The 17,850-nt window shown below is 43.9% G+C and overlaps 1 protein-coding gene across 1 annotated transcript in view; it reads right to left on the bottom strand.

Moving 5' to 3' along the window:
- fbxl17 (F-box and leucine-rich repeat protein 17) overlaps positions 1-17,850 on the bottom strand; it is a 210,350-nt gene that overhangs the window by 133,771 nt on the left and 58,729 nt on the right. Inside the window, exon 7 of the mRNA XM_076731680.1 lies at positions 7,963-8,070. Coding sequence (XP_076587795.1) covers positions 7,963-8,070 — 108 coding nt within the window. The remainder of the gene's footprint in view (positions 1-7,962; positions 8,071-17,850) is intronic.

Below are 17,850 nucleotides of genomic sequence, written 5' to 3'. Positions count from 1 at the left end.
GGATCCTATGAATATTCCAACGACCACGCACACACATGCACAGACGCAGAGGTGGAAAGAGTCTCTGTGCATTAACTCACGTACTGCACTTACCTACAATTTTGAGGGAGTTGTACTTTACTTAAGTATTTCCATTTTATTCTAATTTACAGCTAGACTCCACTACATGCCAGGTGCATACCTTTTATTTTTTACTCCAGCACATTTATTTCAGCTATGAATTCGGTTTCAGATTGATATATGAATGATAGATGAAACACAAAATATAATATTATATTGTATTATAATCAGTTTATGAAATATTGTGTTTTATTCTCAATAAAAATAATAGTATTATAAACAGTGCATGAAGCAGCAATAATTAGCATGAACAAGCTAACACATGGAGGTACTGCTTACATGTTACTGCATCAATAATAATGATGCAATATTTTATTACCATCACATTCTCTCTAATTTTCATATTTTAAGTGCATTTTGTTGGTAAAATTTTGGATGCTGGATTTCACTTGTATTAAAGTATTATTATTGTGTTGTACTGCTGCTTTTTAGTAAATGATCTGGATGCTATCACTAACTAAACCATGCAGGACAAGCTGAACAAAATTATTATTAATGCTAATGATAACTGTAGTGACAGAGGAACTAAGCTATTTCAGCTAGTGAAATTAATAATCACCAAATCTAAAATGGGGGATTTTGAACTTCTTAACCAGCAGTGTACCAGTTATCCTATCCTAAAATGCATTTTGATCAGTTCTTAAAATCAACTTTACCTTAATTCAAATGCTCAGTTCTGCCTGAAAACCCCACAGAGCAGAAAATGACAGATTCAAATTAAGCTTCACACAATCACAAAAATTGGATGAGAATCTCAGTTTATAGACCGACTCCAAACCAATTCAAACATAGAACACATAATGCCTTCTGCAAAGATAAGGGAAAGGCAATCATTGCAGATTTTACAGGAGCCGGGTGAGCACACAGGACTCGTCTGAGAAGCGGGTGTAGCGCTGCATTTCTGTATTAAAGAGGTTGTTAAATTCAGTCCACATGACCAGAGGAGGCCTGTGAGCTCCAGGCAGCTTGGCTCCCACCTGCCTCAATTAGAAGCCTCTCTCAAACAGGAAAAATAAGAGCCTAAGTCAGAGGTCAAAACACAAAAAGGCACTTGAAATGAAAGAAAAATAACAGACCGTTTCAAAGTTATCCGTCAGCCAAGCAAAGACTGGAGTTCAACATTTGGAGCGGCTGATTTGACACTTTATTACATTAGTGTATGTCACAGTCTGGCACACACACACAGAAGGTGGAAGCGTGTGTGTGTGTGTACCTGTGTATGCTCTGCCAGACTACAGAGCTATAACTACCTATGCTATTACTTAATTTATTTACACAACGTCAAGCGTCACGATGCCAAGCAGGAAGTGGAGGCCTGGTAGACCTCATGCAGAGGATATGATGTCATGGTTTGAACACAGGCACAGAGCAGCATGAGTTCATGGCTGTTGCTGTCCATCAAGCTCCATGTCCCAAGCTGACAAGCAGCTAGATGACATTTAAAAAGCACGGACAGAGCGAGCATTGTTTTAGTCATAAATAGCGAACATGTAGGATTTGGAAAATATGAGCAGCTATTTCATTACTGTAGTTCATTTATAGCCGCTTCAGGATTTAGTACGTGAGTTTAGTCAGTGATAAAAAGGTCCTGGTGTGGGAAATGCATGGAGATCCACAAAAAAAAAAAAAAAAAAAACATTCATGCAAGCATCGTCTACGAAAAAGGGGGGAAAAAGTCGCTTTTCGGCGAGGCTAACAGGCGTAACAGTGGAAACTCATTTCTCAAAGATGGGTTAAATCCTCTAAACAATGCAGGCACAAGTTTCGACAGTCACTTTGAAGTAATATTCAAAGTCCTGAGCAAGAAGTCAAAGTCACAGGGTGTTACTGAGGTGGCACCGTGGCCCTGACACATTTTGCTCGGCTGTCCGCATGTGTTGAGACTGCGCGTGAGACGGGTTGAGGCGGGGGCGGGAAGGTGAGACGAATGGCAGCAGTGTCACCAGGTGAATACAAGTGCGCACTCATGCATACGCACTGTTCTTTCTTTTTTTTTTGTTTGTCTCCCCCCCCCAGCATATCGGAGCATCCCAGACAGTTCAGTCAGACAGGAGAAAGCTGTGTCGAGACAATCCCTCTGCGGCAAGCCTAAATCACACGCAATCCTCCCTCCCCCCTCCGCCAGACACACACTCAGAACAACACACTTGCATAGAAATACACTGAGGCCTGTGCAGACAGAGTGAATGAATATTTGAAAAAGGACTGAGGCAAAAAACTGGAAAGGCCATGGGTCTGCTATCATAAATACATTGTCTGCATCAGTCACGGACCAGTGAGCTGATCCCTGCCTGTGTGTGTGTGTGCCTATGTGTGTGTGTGTGTGTGTGTGTGTGTGTGTGTGGTTAACTTCTCTCTTTATCTGTCTTGTGCCCATCTACCATCTATCACTTCTTTTCCCTCTCCTACCCCCTTTTTCTCTCTGTCTCTTTCTCCCTTTCCGTCGCTAATCCTGCATGTGTTGGTGTTGATAACAAACGCAGCGGCGAGGAAGGGCTCGAGGAGACGGAGAGCGTTGGTTTCTCTTCGCCGCGCTAAGCCAAATGACCACACAGACGCGCACACACACAAGCACGAGCCAGCGCGACAGCGGCGGGTGACAGTCACAGCACAGTGACACTAGTTGGGCCAATAATGAGACATGACACCACCCCCCCCTCCGGAGGTCAAACACCTCTCTATCTTTGTCTGTCTGTGGGTTAAAAAGTCTTAGAGCCAAATGAATTATTCTTCAATTACTCTTGCAAGAGACACACATCATCCTTAGGCTCTTCTCTGCTCATTATATTCATAAATCCCCCAATCTCCTCCATACAGCAGTGAAGAAAATTATTATTACAATTTCAACTCATTCGGCGACCCCCACAACCCCATTACCTTTCTTCCACCAAATCTCCTCTGCTCCCTCATTTCCCCTTTATCCTCTCCACCACCCCTGAGACACAATACACATGTACAAGTACACACATTTGCACAGAGGGACAGGTACACATAGACACGAACACGCACACACACGTACTTCCTGGTTTGTGTTGGGGGTTATCAGTCTGACACAGGGCACTGTGATTATGTGTTTTCTGTGCTCCAGTCAGGGGGAGGAGATAAGGGGCCAGCAGACTACAGCAAAGCCAGACACCACTCATCCTACATGGGGAGGGAGCCGTGGTGTGGAGGGTGTGAAGGTGACAGTGGGTGCAGACCTGTATCTTAACCTTCTGTGTTACTGCCACTTTAAAACCTCTCTCCCAACCTGTGCTCATGGCAATTTGGGGGGGGGGGGGGAATCTGAAAATAAATAAATAATATGACTTCATTTCTTTTTTTCCTCCACCCCCCCCCCCCCCTTGTTTCATAGGTTACGAGCCAAATTTGAACTATTGCGAGTGTGTGCTGCTCCGCTACGGCACCAGCACGGATAGAACATATGATTCTGGTTATGAAATTAAATAGCTTCCCTGTCAAAAGCCAGACTGTTTTATTTGCTCATAAACACACAGAGAGAATGAGGTATTGCCCACAGTCCAATTCTGTCAAATTTAGAGAGCATTTATCAAAAGGTCCTAACTTTTTCTGAAGAAGAACAACAAAGCCACTGGAGCGCCACGGCTGAATTAATCTACAAGGCCCAAAATTAAGACCAGAAACATCCAAGTTCTGCACATCAGAGAGACGACACATAGCTATTACAGTCTCCAAATATACCTCTTTTCATCTGTGACACATTCTTCAACAGTCCCTCCATTTGTTATGTCTTTGGCCTCCTCTCTTTCTCCCGAGGGTGGGAACTTTCACACACACAAAAAAGGCATTTTGAGGCCCACAGTGTCTTAGGGCGGTGATAGGCTGATGTATGAGGAGGGGCATTGTGGGTAGGCATGACAAGCAAAGAGAAGCCATCAGTGGGACATCTAAGGCTCGGGGAATGAAGGCTCTCTGGCACCCAGAGCCGCTCTCAAACACTGGCTCTCTGATAGAGCCGACCTTGGACTTAATCACTACCAGAAGAAAAGAGCACCGCTTGACAGGAAGATGGAGAGACGGTGCGAGTGTGTGCGTGTGTGTGTGAGTGGTGAGAGAGGGAGAGAGAGAGAGAGAAACACAGGAGTAAACGACAGAAAAAGAGAGAAACATACAGAGGGTGACAATGACCAAATGCAGAATGAGACTGGACAGAGAAAGAGACATAACAGGTAACGACACTGTTCAAAGAGACGGGTAATGACTCTGTTGGTGTTGCACATTTTTTCAAAGCCAGCCAACAGCAAAGCGCGGCCGAGGCTGTCTGAGAAGCACAGGGAGAGCGAAGAAAGTACAGTATGTTATCCACTTCTGAAATACACACAAATCCATTTCCTCAAACACACACGCACACACACACACATCAGAAGAGCGGGGGCTACATTCAAGCTGGCAGAGTGAAGCCTTCCACCCTTTTAATAAGGCCTAACGCCTACACGCACAAACACACACACACGCACAAAATCTATTGTGCTTCCACCTCTGTGGCTTGTCACAGGCTTGACTAAAGGCTCAACCCTCCAAAACCAAATTAGGAGAATGATTAATTTCATACCGGTCGCATATAAAGTTCTCAAATTAGTCGCTGAGGGAGAGCGCCAAATCACTGAAAGCTCTGGGACACCCACAAAGCTTCCATCCCAAGATGTTTCGTATCCATTACACAGCCTTGGGAAGTGACACGCCTCATCAATAAAACTATTATTAACGTCAAGAGCTCAGAGTTAACTTTGAGCTTCCATCTCAGAAACCCACCATAAATAAAAACGTGCAGCGCATCCCTGGCACGGCGACGCGAAGGCCCGCATCAGACACGTGTTTGCTCTTAAAATCATCACAGTTTTTGTTCAGACATTTGAAGGCGTGTGTAGTGTTTGATTTCCAGGCAGTAAGGACAGTGTTAGAGCTTGTTTTCGATTAGCGGGCTTTACTCTCTCAGCCAGCAGAAGCCTTGATTTTGCCTTTTAGTCGCTAACAAGATGATGATTTATCAAACGGTGCCTGGCTACAAATATTGAGTTGTGCTGCACATCACAGAGAAACCGCACAGCTCCCATAGGGCTGAAACACTGAAAAACCATTAGAGGAGCATAAATGCCACAGCTTTACAGTTACTCTACAGACCATCTGCATCGAACTCGGCACCATGGGCGGCCCATTTCAACCATCAGCTCACTTGATTAAGAAAATACGATTTCAATTGATTTCCTCATACCCTAATTTGTGAGAAGTCGGTATTAAAAAAATATCAATCTGAAATGAGTGTGTCATATGAGAGAAGTTAATAAAAGTAATGGATTTTCTTCTCTTTTTTTTTCTGGTGAGAAGGTTGGGAAGATAATCAGAGAGAGAGAGAGAGAGAGAGAGAGAGAGAGAGAGAGAGAGAGAGAGAGAGAGAGAGAGAGACAGAGCAATGGAGGAGGAAAAGAAGTGGGAGGGAGCGTGCGATAATCGAACAAGAGAGGAGCGCTGCAGTCCTGGAAGCGCATGCAGGTCCACGGAGTCATCAGAAATGCAACGATTCTAAACGTGAGAATATGATTTTCAATCGACACTGGATGGGACCAAGTGGGAATGAATGAGAGGAGGAATCAGCTGCTAAATGAGATAATTACTGTGAGAGATTATGGAGGGATGGGGAGAGGAAGAGGCAGAGAGGCAGAGAGAAAGGGATGAGTCACAGGAACGAGTGCTGAGATCACAGAAACAAAGAGACATCGTTTGACTCACATTTTGCACAGACAGAATGAACCTGCATTTCTGTATCGTGACGATTTAGAAATTATGATCAGTACCGATATTAGAAATAAAATAAATATATAATTTAATTAACACCTCTGTGACGGCGTCAACCAAAATCATAATAAAAGTAGACTATTTTACCCTAAATGGGGCAATAATTCACAATGTGAAGAAGACTTCAAACCATTAACTCATTAGGAAAATGTTAACTGAGGTAATAAATCAAGTGATAAATAGGATTAGCTTACATACAATAATGTGCTGACCATTAGAAACAACGGAGGCTTGAGGCTCTTAGACGTTTGTTTCATGTTTCAGACCCAGAGGCTGCGTTCACTGAGAGTGTTATTGTTGTCTTTTCAAGTTGGTTAAGACGGAAAATGTGGCTCTGTATGCGTCTCTGATATATGTCTCATTAAAGCTCATAACCTTGATAAAAAAGACATGAAGAAAAAATGTAAAGCTCCTTTTCAGCTGAGACAAAACCGCCGCTTTAAAAAATATAAATATCATCAGAATTATGAACTTCTAAACTCCTAAAAACTTCACCTTGGTTAATACTGTAATAAATAATAATGAGGTGTGCTAGACTGTGCGTGTGTATGCGTCCACCTCCAGGTATGCTAATGCTGTTATGACTGGCTGGCTTCATTACTGTCTGTCTACAACACACTGGCCAAGGTCAGTGGAGGCTGCAGAGATGATAGGGGGCCAAAACCATGAGCACAAATTAATCTGCTGTTTAATCTAATAATGCAGCGTGGCATCGGGTGTCTCAGTCCTATTAACACAACTGTAATTGCATTTGAGGAGGAATGGACGCACGCAGCCCACAAGGGTACGTTCACACTTGCGTGTACGCCCAAGTACATCAAACACAAATCGAATTGTATTACTCAAGCACACATGGGTGCGGACATGGCGTACATACTCACACACAGACGCGCACACGCTCTATAGACGGAGGTTATGTTGGGAGGAGGAAATAAATGAGAAGAAAAACACGGTGCAGTGTTTCCTGGTGAATTCAATTCAAGCAATCACCGTGTGAGTGCATGTGTGTCCATGTTTATATGGCATGGCACATCTTAAACCACGGAGCGCTGCTCATTAGCATGGTAATATCCAAACAGCAGGGTGTAGTCAGAACAGCAGCGTATTATTAGGATTCATCTCATTAGGCTTTCATGAGATTTAAAAGTTAACACGAAATAACTTCAAAACTAAGTCTTAGATAAAACACACAGCGAGGTCCTGAGTTTACTCTGCAAAAGTTAATTTCCCCCCCTGGAGACAATGCACAGCCTGCGGCAACACGGAGGGCTGGCCTACGGTAACAGGATTAGACAAAAAAAAATAAAAAATTGGTCATGCTAAAACTTCTGTTGACATTTACTGATACAAGTAATTACTTCAAAAAAACTGAAACTGTTAAATTAGCTTTCTTTTAATTGTGCTGCAGGAACTCTAGTTTGTCACTTTCAGCGTAAATAAACAACTTCTCAACTAAGGATCGGGAGATGCAGCCTGCATTAAACCTGTACTCCTTGAATGGCCAGCAGGGGGCAACTCCACTGGTTGCAAAAAGAAGTCCAAATGTATTGAAGTCTATGAGGAAATGTTTCCTAATGCTCACCTTATTTATTATCACAGTAAACATTTGACTTTATGGTCTCAATCGCTGGTTTCAAGCCTTTTTCAATGCAGCTTGATGCTCATTTTATAAATAATGGTACCATTTAGAATAAAATAGATAATAAACAAGGTATGCTTTAGGGCGTAGCTAACGTGTATTCATGGCACTATTTACATTTCAGTGATCAGTTGCACTAAAAAAAAACCCTGTTTTTTTTTCAGCTGTTCATTTTTTCCAGTCAGTACATTTTGTCCTAAGCCCGTTTCACGAGTCCAAATGATCATCCCAATTAATACCATAACACCAGATATGATAACTTCTGGCTCCAAAAAACCAGATGGTGATGGCCGAAATGCCAAACTCGAGGCTTCAAAATGGCAGTCTTCATACAGTCTGAAGGAACACTATTAGAATGCAAAAAGGCTAAAACTGTCTGTGATACTTACCGCAGTGAGGTGGATGACTCCCTGAGAGGTCACCGGGCATCCCATGAAGCCAACAAACTGCAGCTCAGGACAATGCTCTGCGACGGCTCGCACGGACCGATCAGTGACCTGGAGAGCAGAAAAGCGGAGAGAAGAGAGTTTTAATTAGTATCTGAGGTAAGAAATCTGCAGCCATTGATTCTGAAGTGGTTGATATTTCTCTTCATAATACGAATTTTATTCTGTTCAGTCACTGTATACAGGTTTTATTCATTCACATTTCCAGGATCAACATATGACGTTCACGGTGAGGGTGTGGAGAGAGCTGCTGTCAGAGTCAAGCCTAAATGTGTCCTCCATGTGTGTGGCGGGTCGGGTGTGTTTTTGTGAAAAGGAGCGAGAGAGGGAGGACCACAGAAGGACGGACAAGCTGAACAGCTCAAAGAGCATGTCTGCCAAGCAGCGCAGACGTCGCTTTATGATGGATGGACCATTCCCCATCATTCACCGGCCGTCTACTTACAGCTCATAATGGATCAGAGATCAATAGGGAAGCAGAACATTTCCACCAGCTTCCACTGTAGTCATCAATATGGATATTGACAGCTACTTCACCCCCCTCATCACACTCAACACTGCAACAGTACGTGGGAGAGATTGTTTGTCCTCTCTGTAGGCTTCCTCAAACTCTTCATCAATCACAAAGACAAAATAAGATGAGAAGAAGAGAGAGAGCGAGAATTGACTCGAAGCTGTGATTAACTGGGAAAACAAAGACAAACAAACATCAAAGAACATTAGAGAACAAAAATCGCTTTTTCAAGGGATCCCTGTCAAAACCTTCCACGTGTCTTTGAAATTTCCAAAAAGCAAGTCAGGCAAAAAGCATACTTGGACGTATTCAAACAAGCACATTTACTAGTGATGGCTGCATACAAACACAAACTTTTCCTTTATACGCTGCAGGCTACAGCCACTTTACATCAACACTGTCGGTCAATACTGGACTTTAAAACATAGGTTTATGTACCTTTCAAGTAACACTGAAATGAGAAACTATTTTGGCCTAATCAGTTGCTCTCAGGCTCATTTACCGTGGCCTTGACATCAACTTCTAGAGGTGTCGGTAACTCCTCAGATTAGTAAAAATCAAACCTCAGGAGCAGCAGGAAAAGCTTCGTCATTTCCTCATTCATTCTTTGGGTGTTTGATGCAACAGGATGATACTGAACAGCCTGAATATCAGGTGGTAATCGGCAGAACGGTTTCCAACCCGTGCCTCAGAGGAGCAGTGCTTGATACACTGTCTTTACTGCAAGTTTACAAGATCATTAATTCGACAGACTGGAGATAGCGGTGACTTGCCAATGGAGATGTAGTATTTAGCTGCACAGCAACAGAGCAGGAAGAGTTAACAGCAAGCCTGAAAAGTCACATGCCTAAAATTGTCCTGGCTGCAGTGTCTTCATAAGGTGAGCCTCCAGTTTTGAACCTGAGAGTTTAGCTACATTTAAGTTTGCACCTGTAAATTCTGTGCTCAGAGGTGGCATGCTTTTTTTTTTTTTTTGAAGTCTGAACATTAGTATTTCTGTGTGGAGATAAAAAGAGATGAGGCTAGCAGATTCCAGGTCACTGTTGGCTTCAGAGAAACAGGTAAAAGAGCACTTCAAAAAGTCAGGTATAAATCTGTATGAACCCGAGAAAGGATGGGATGAACATGGACGGAGGGAGGAAACTTGAAAGGCAGAGAGGGACTGCAGCAACCTGAAAAACGGTTTACAGACTTAAAAAATGATCCTGCAACCACGGACTTCAATATACAAGCTCTCATAGAGTAAACAGGTATTAAAGCAAATATACAAGATCAAAAAACCATGACTACAGGAACAACACTGCTGTATTTAGGACATTTGGTTACAATGATGAGTTTCTGAGCTCCATATTTGTGTCGAAGTATTTGAGTGTTTTTGGTGTAAGGGACAGAGTCACGCTGCTAGCAGAAGTCACACTGTGACCAGACAGCCAGGAACACAGAGCCATTCTCCCTGCCTCACCTCTGTTTAGCCATATCCTGGTGTGCCCATAGATCCATTTCATGCCACATACCTCGTAACCCTGATTAAAGTACTACTTGTAAGTCTTACGCTATACTGATCACTATACTTGTCCACATACCTGTAACTCTCTCGATGTTATATACACACCCTTCGACTTCACACCTCTGCCACTCTACAGTCGCCTCCCCCTCCCGTCTCACTGCCGTCCTCCCCCCTGCAAGTCCCCTTAAACATTACCGAGTCAAGGCAGAGGAAGATGGACAATCCAGAGAGACAGTAAGGGGAAAGAGAAATCACAAAAAGAAAGAACAAGGTGTCCATTTATCTTTCAGCAGGTTACGTACAGTACGGCTTATCAGGGTAAAACACCTCCTATAACTCTAGTGAAGCTCAAAGGTTTCTCGCCTTATCAGAAAGGAGCCGAAGTGCTTGTAAAGTGCAAAATGGTTCATAAAGGAATGTGACTGCAGAGGATTTCCAGTCACAGGTGAAGCAGTGGAAAAGAGAATTTGAGGTATAATGAAGCAATGAACAAGGTTTTTGAGAACGTATAGTTTAACCGTTTGACATTTTGTATTTAAGGTTTAGGTTTATATCGTTATTCTTGCTGATGTTGGTGACACCTGACTTTCCTCTCACAGGGTGGAGGTTCATGATTCCCAGAGATGAGAAATGACATTCCCATTAGTTTAAGCTGTACTGTGTGTTTTGTCCTATTTAGCAAATATTAACGCTGCAGTGTCCAAGCATAGATTCACAGAGCGGCTCGTGTGGCTGCAGACTCATAATCTTGTTGATTAATTAGCTCATGCACAAACTGTATTGTCTTGCAGTGAAGCTCACAAAATGCAAAGGAAGATTTTCAACACTGTGAAAGCTACTGTTCAATTCATTATGTTTGAAATATGAAAAACGCTATTCCAAAATCTCTTTAAAAAGGACAAAAGGAAACTTGACAGAACAGGGCTTTAACAAAAGAGGTGTATTACATTTGCTCGAATCAAATGATAAACCGACAAGTGAAGGTCATCCTCTGACATAAAAGGTGTATCTGTCTGCTCTGACAACAGCCTTCAACAGTTGAGCTTGTTCATTACAAACAGAATTAAATATCAAAAAAATGAGTGCTGAGGTGGGCGGTCAATTGAAATGGGATGGTGTTAAGGAAACAGCAGGTTGTGAGGGGGTTGTGTATGACTGCACGGTGCCGTTCCTCCACCCAGTATCTGTATTTAAGCCTTTTGTGAAGGAATAAAACTTCATCCTGGACACAGTTGTGTGTACAAGCTGCAGCAGCTCACTGTACTTGCTAGATTTGTTCAGAACAGTCTTTCAGGGCAATCAATAACAGGATGTACCTTAAAATTCTACACCTCCAGTTTGGACCCAACACACCACCCATCAACACTTGCTGCAGTCAGAAAAGATTAACTGAAGGTGAGTCAGCGCTCCCAGTCTGAGACTCTGATGCATATGGAACCTGATCTGCAGGGCCAGGTGGAGATAGACGGGAGAGGAGAGCAGAGTTGTCTTTTTGGGTATGAAGGTTGGGGGAAAAAGGGGTCCAGAAGGACCAGCCTGAGCTGAGCAGCTGGCAGGTGAAGTGAGCTGGCCGGAGCTCCCCCAACATGGCCTCTGCCAAAAAACCATCAAGGAAAACATTTTCAGGTTGACTACCAGCAGAATCAAAAAGCTGCACACCGCCGTGATCCTTAAATCAGACCCGTCTGCGAGAGAAGCACACGAATCGCAGCAGAGTCCACCTCCAGACTGTCTTTCATAGCAGTGTTTGTGCTGCGAGAGTGTGTGGGTCTGCGGGTGTGTGGGTGTGTGGGTGTGTGAGTGTATATCCTTGCGTTCGAAAGCAGTAGAGACAAAACGAAAGAGAGCAGGTTACACACCTACAGTAACTCTCAGCAGGTGAGAGAGGAGACAGAGGAGAAAAAAAATAAAATCCCGCCGGAGCAGAACAGGCCAGGGGGGCATGTACCATATCAGATTAGGCCTGTATATGTGAGTGTGAGAGTGTGTGTGTGTATGTGAGAGAGAGTAAGACCATATGGGTTTGTAACTAAGATTTGTCTCCAACCCACAAACACAAAAACCCGTCCCAAATTTCTCTTTGCCTCCCTCCTCCCCCCCCCTCAACCTTTCATGGACTTTGATTTAAAAACACAAAAAGAGCCATGGCAGGGCTTTGGAGAAGAAGTGGCTGGCCAAGAGAGGCCTTAAAGCCTTTTAGAAGGGATCTGGTTTAATGGTCTCTGGGTGAAGGAGGTAAGGAAAGCAGAGAGGGAAAAAAAAAGTGGGCTGGAATGGTGGAAATGCTGCAGTCATAAAGATAGCCTTTGTGTGTGTGTGTGTGTGTATGTGTGTCTTAAAGAGCTGGAAGGTAATTGTTGAGAGTGCTGTGGTAGCAAAAAGGGGTAATGCTGTATGTGAGTGTGTGGTTTTTGTCTGGCGCTCTGTTCTTAGAAAACGCTGGGGCAGCACCCGGGGGCCACTTCTCATCCAATAAGGGCATTTAAGCTTGTCAATATCGTCTATCATACGACTCGTTTGACTCCATCAAACGCACGGGCAAAAGAGATGTAAATAGAAAAAGACCACAGCAGATTGCCGTTCATCCCTTTCATCCCTGGCTCCATCGTTTTCGCCCTCCCTCCCGCTGAAATTTTACATCCCTCCCTCGTTTAAAGCCGGCCGATTCTCACCAACAAAAACAACACAGCCAGGCTGCTCCCTCCCTCACATCGTTAATTGTGCTCCTTCTTTCTTTTGGCCCTTCCTTTGAGCGTATTTCACCCTCTCTCACACACGGACACACACAGGTGAAGCCGTTTCATCAGTGAGAGAGATAGCGGGAGTGTGTGGAGGGCAGGAACACTGTCATTTGTCTAGGTTTGAAACTCCGACAATGATACACACATACACACACGCACAAAAACTAATTCATCACGCACACACGCGCGCGTGACAAAAAAAAGCACTTTCTTGCTCAAAAAAAGTAAAAGACTACACAACTTTTACGTTTTTTTTTTTTTTTCTTTCATTGCCAACTGGAGCTAGTCGATCCCACCCAGCTGCGCCTGATGGGTGACCGGCCAAAAACCTGAGAGAGGGAGAAACGTAGCCCAATCAGAATGCGGGACGAGAGCTACATTTAACCAGCAAACCGTTTGTCGTTCCAACAAAGAGCAGGCGGAGGAGTTGCAAAGCTTCAGGAACGGACCAAATGTTTGAGCACCACGAATGAAGAATTGTGTAATCTGGGCCAAAGGATGGATGCAGCCATGAGCAGCTCAAGTAACAGAGTTGTTAGAAGTTGCTCCAGTGCGCCATTTCTTTGGATGCTGAAACAAACAGCTGAGCCTCTTCAGTTTCGTGGACCAAACTCAACAAACCACAGCTAATGGGAGGGTGATGCTGATGATGCTGCAGATTTTCCTGAAGTCACACACATGCATTGTGTTTCTTGCATTGCATCTCAGGAGAGACAGGACATACAGTCCAGTTCAGGTGGTTATTGTATGAATTTGAGAACTTATCAGAAGTTAAAACACTGCAGAGATTTAAAATATTAAGAAATACGATTTTACAACTCTGGAAAGTTATCAAGAAGGCAATTATTCCATTTTTTCATACCAAATCATGATGCGACCACCTGTTACCAGTGACCCTGTTTACCTGTGGAATGTTCTAAACAGGTGTTTTTGGAGTCTGTGGTTGCTCCTGTCCCAACTTGTTTGAAACATGTTGCTGCCATCAGATCAGAACAAGCATATATTTATTAAAATCAATGTAGTTGATGAGGTCGAAACATGAAACATATTATCTTTGTGCTGATTTCAACTGAGTATATTTAAAAAAAAAGGATTTACAAATTATCACATTTTGTTTAATTTGTGTTTTACATACATCCCAACTCTTCAGGGATTGGGGTTGTACATTATTCCCGTGTTATCTTCAAAAAAAGTAACTATCAGATCTGCTGCACTGAAGAAACAGTCAAAACAAAGAGAAACAAACGTCGCATCACCAAAGTCCCAAAAAGTCCAAAAAGTCTGGAACAGACCGTAAACAACTATCTCACAGCGAATGATGCTTAAACTCCAAAAAGCCTCAATCAGACGGCCACTGAATATCATGATGTATTCATGGAAGCTCTCTGTTGCAGAAATTCTCTGTGCAATTTTACAGATTTCCAATATTACCCATAAACAAGGCCGCCAAGCGCAAGCCTGCGAGGTGCAAATTGAAGTGGGACGATTTTCATCAAAGTTCTGTTCTTTCCAGGGTAATCATTTTCTCCATAAACACTCTCTTAGGAGTGATAGTGCAGTGGGTTCATCACAGCCTTGGAATACACAAACAAATACACAAATACACACAAACTTAGGTGCACACCCATAAACTCAGCCCCCCCCAAAACTTTGTCTCTTTTTAAAGAGCTCAGATGGGCTGTATTGACGCGAAGGACTGGTGATCTGGCAAAAAATCTAAATGAATGCTTATCATCCTCTGTAATATCCGATGCCTGGAGACAAAAGCAACACGGAAAGTCATAAAGTTTTACTACAGCGAGGGAGAGTCTCTTTACTGTGCTGTCTCTGTGCTGATGAGCAGGCACTGAGCGCTAAGTGCAGGGCGGTTTTGCTCGGAGCTGTGCATGCGTATTGATCAGAAAAGCATCGCAGAAACAAGCAAGTGAAGCTTCGGCAGAGCTGATTCACGCTAAAATCTGCTTCCCCGCATGCAGACGTGAGAACGTTCACTCAGGAAAACAGAAAAACACATGCAGCGCACACACGCAGGCCAAGCGCAAAGTTCAGTCTAGACAGATGTGAGGTTCCTGCTCTCCAGCTTTCCAGTGTGATGTTTTCCTTGGCTGAACAGAGGGACTGGTCGCATTTATGGGACGCGATGAGACGGGAACTCAGGATGGATCTCAGTGAGAGACAAAGCAGAGGAAGAGGAGGGGGAGGGAGAGGAGGGGATGAGAGATTTGCAATCTTTTCATGTTAACATAATGTAACTTCTAGTCTTCAGTGTATTGCTTTGGTAAGCTTGGCTGCTTCTTTCATGCCTGTAAATCCTGTCTGAATATGGATGTGACAGACAGGCAGTGAGAAAGATGGAGAGGTGGTATGACAGGCCAAACAAGCCGTGGGTGTGTGTGTGCAGGGGAGTATGTGAATATGAGAGCAATCTGATCTTATTAGAGGCCTGACGGGATGAGGAGCTGTGATGAGAGCTCTGAATCACCACCATCTAATCAATCAGTCTAATTAACCGAGCTTTATGAACGCTGGGCCGAGCTGAGAAAGAATCCGCCGACACACAGATTAATAACGATTACTGAATACACTGCAACACATTCTATTAACAATCAATCTTCATGCCTATCCAGCGGCTTTGCATAAGAAGCCGCTTCATTGCCAGTTGCAGGAAATCCTCTGAAACGTATTAGAGGTTCCTCTGTCTCCATCAAGTCTTCAAAGTAAATGAAATACTATTCTCCAGAATTCATTTTTATTTAATGAAGCGTAAAGTTCTCGGAGTGACTCCTCGGTAGCGTAACACAATTATGCTGCATTCATGTCTAAAGGGTTTTTTTTTATCAATTGAATTTAATATACAGACATGGCGGACATGATAAAAACCCCTCAGAGGAAGCCGGTTTAGATGCTGAACTTCAGAAAACAGTCAGAGGTCATTTTTGTTTACACTCAAACTTAAGGTTAAGACAGGACCGGCTGCTCTTTGGCGCCCACCCGTGCCCTCGCAGAAGAGTCCTGGAGCGGAAGTCAAAACAGGTCTCGACAGAAGGGTGGCCAGTAGCGCACACCTGTTTGCATGAGTGTGTACACATTTGCGTGTGTGTGCTGTCAGCTCCTCACACCAAGCAGGCCTTTATCCGCCAGCGGGGGTCTGCATGTGTGTGTGCGGTCCCACTGTGACCCGCTGCTGGGCGACACCGGGGAGCGACTGTCAGCGGCGGCATAACCGCTGCCTTATCACTTGACCGCCCACGACGCCGCGCTGTGGGCAGTCGCCACTTTGTTTCGTTTGCGTAAACGAGCAGCATCTGTGACTCTCCGTTTCTCTCCGAGGGCTCGGTGGAAGCAACCAACACATCTTCTGCTCTCTCACCGTCTTTTTGTCTTTCTTTAACCTTTGTCCCGCTTGTTATTTTGAGCTGGAGGAAACGTAGGAGAAAAGCACTGCGCTGTCGGAAGGCCAGCGTGTAAAACAAAGCAAGCAGAAGGCCACGTTCTCGCACTACTCAGACAGAAAAATAGCTTACTGAGGGCAAGCCAGAGGCAAAGCAAATAAGTGGTATTTAGGGAGAATGATGGCTCAAGCGATGTCTTTACAGAAACAGTTATTCTCTCAAGCAGTAACTTTTAAGAGACAGCGATGTAATTTAAGTGGAGCTGCGACTATTTTCATTATCGATTCAGCTGCAGATTATTTTTGTGATTAACTGATTGTTTTGTTTTTTTTTCTTTTTTAATGAAATGCCAGAAAATCGTTCACACTGATGTATTCCAGTAAAGTAATGCGCTGCAGTTCGGCTGAGGAGCGGCACGGCGATCAACTTTCACCACCTGCCACCCACCCAGGGATTCTTCACATCTCTCCACTGTACACTGTGACAAAAAGGCCATAAAATTATGTGAAAGGCACACTGTATATTTTTCAAAAATCGAAGCTGGCTCTGAAAGATGACTATGTTTGAAAAATGAAACTCCCAGGATCAATAGATCCACTTTTCTCCAGCTGTGGCCATCTCAGACACACTTGGAAAGAAAAAGATCCATGAAAAACTTGCCCTATCCTTTTCACATATCTCAAAAAAAGTAACTGCTACCTATTTAGCAGGACTGATTCCATCGCCTGAACAAAAGACGGCATTTTATGCGTTTTTAACGGAAATCAATTGATGTGCTATCTCCACACATGCACGGTGCGCCCGTCTGTCTCTCACACACACTTGTCAAGCCATCGTGTCTCGCTCTATCGTTGTCATCAGCCTTGATGATGCCAGCGAGGGCTGAAATCTGCATGGGTGATCGCCAAAGTGATTGATCGCCTCCCTTGTCTGTATGCTGCGCTCTCAACTGAAAATTACCTGTCATTTATTCGGTGGCTTAAGCCCTTCAGCTCCCTCAAGAGTTCCACGTGCTGTCTTTTGTCGTGATGCGGCTGCGTGCATGTGTAATTGCACATACATGCGTGTGGGCAGGGGGTGAGTGCTCCTCGAGACCCCTACGTGGCAGTTTCCATGTGATGAAGAGGAGGTTTTGTTCTCAGTCCGTTTCCCTAAGGATCGATAGCGCTTTGTTGTGTGTCAGACAGGAATCAGAAGCTACTGCGGAGGAAGGCGAAAGACACACTTTACTCCTTTAACTGCAAAGCGGTAACTATCATTACAACACATTGTCAAAACCCTTCAACGGTTCTCCTGAGCTTTCAAATCCCAGTGTGCTCTTTTCCCAAGCAATACACAGTACCAACAGTTCTTTGTTGCGTGACAGACCGAAATCAGAAACTACTGCGGAGGAAGCCAAAAGTCACATTTTACTCCTTCAAATGCAAAGTGGTGGCTGTCATTACAGCACATTGTCGAAGCTACTCAGATACCTCTCTCCAGTTCTCAAATCCCAGTGTGTTCTTTCCCCAAGCACGTATTCACTGAAGGGCTCATCCTCAACGTCAACTCAACACGTTAGCTCTACAGCTCTGTGTTTTACAGGATGAGAGAAAGTTCAGGCTGCTTTTGGTTGCTGCGATGGTCCCCGCTGTACCCAAACATCGCTGAAAGCCAAACGAGTCCTGCAGCATTGTA

This window comes from Chaetodon auriga, chromosome 5, assembly GCF_051107435.1.
Source record: "Chaetodon auriga isolate fChaAug3 chromosome 5, fChaAug3.hap1, whole genome shotgun sequence".
NCBI lineage: Eukaryota > Metazoa > Chordata > Actinopteri > Chaetodontiformes > Chaetodontidae > Chaetodon > Chaetodon auriga.
Note: the sequence above shows the minus strand (reverse complement) of the source record. Positions and strands in the feature narration are given on the sequence as shown.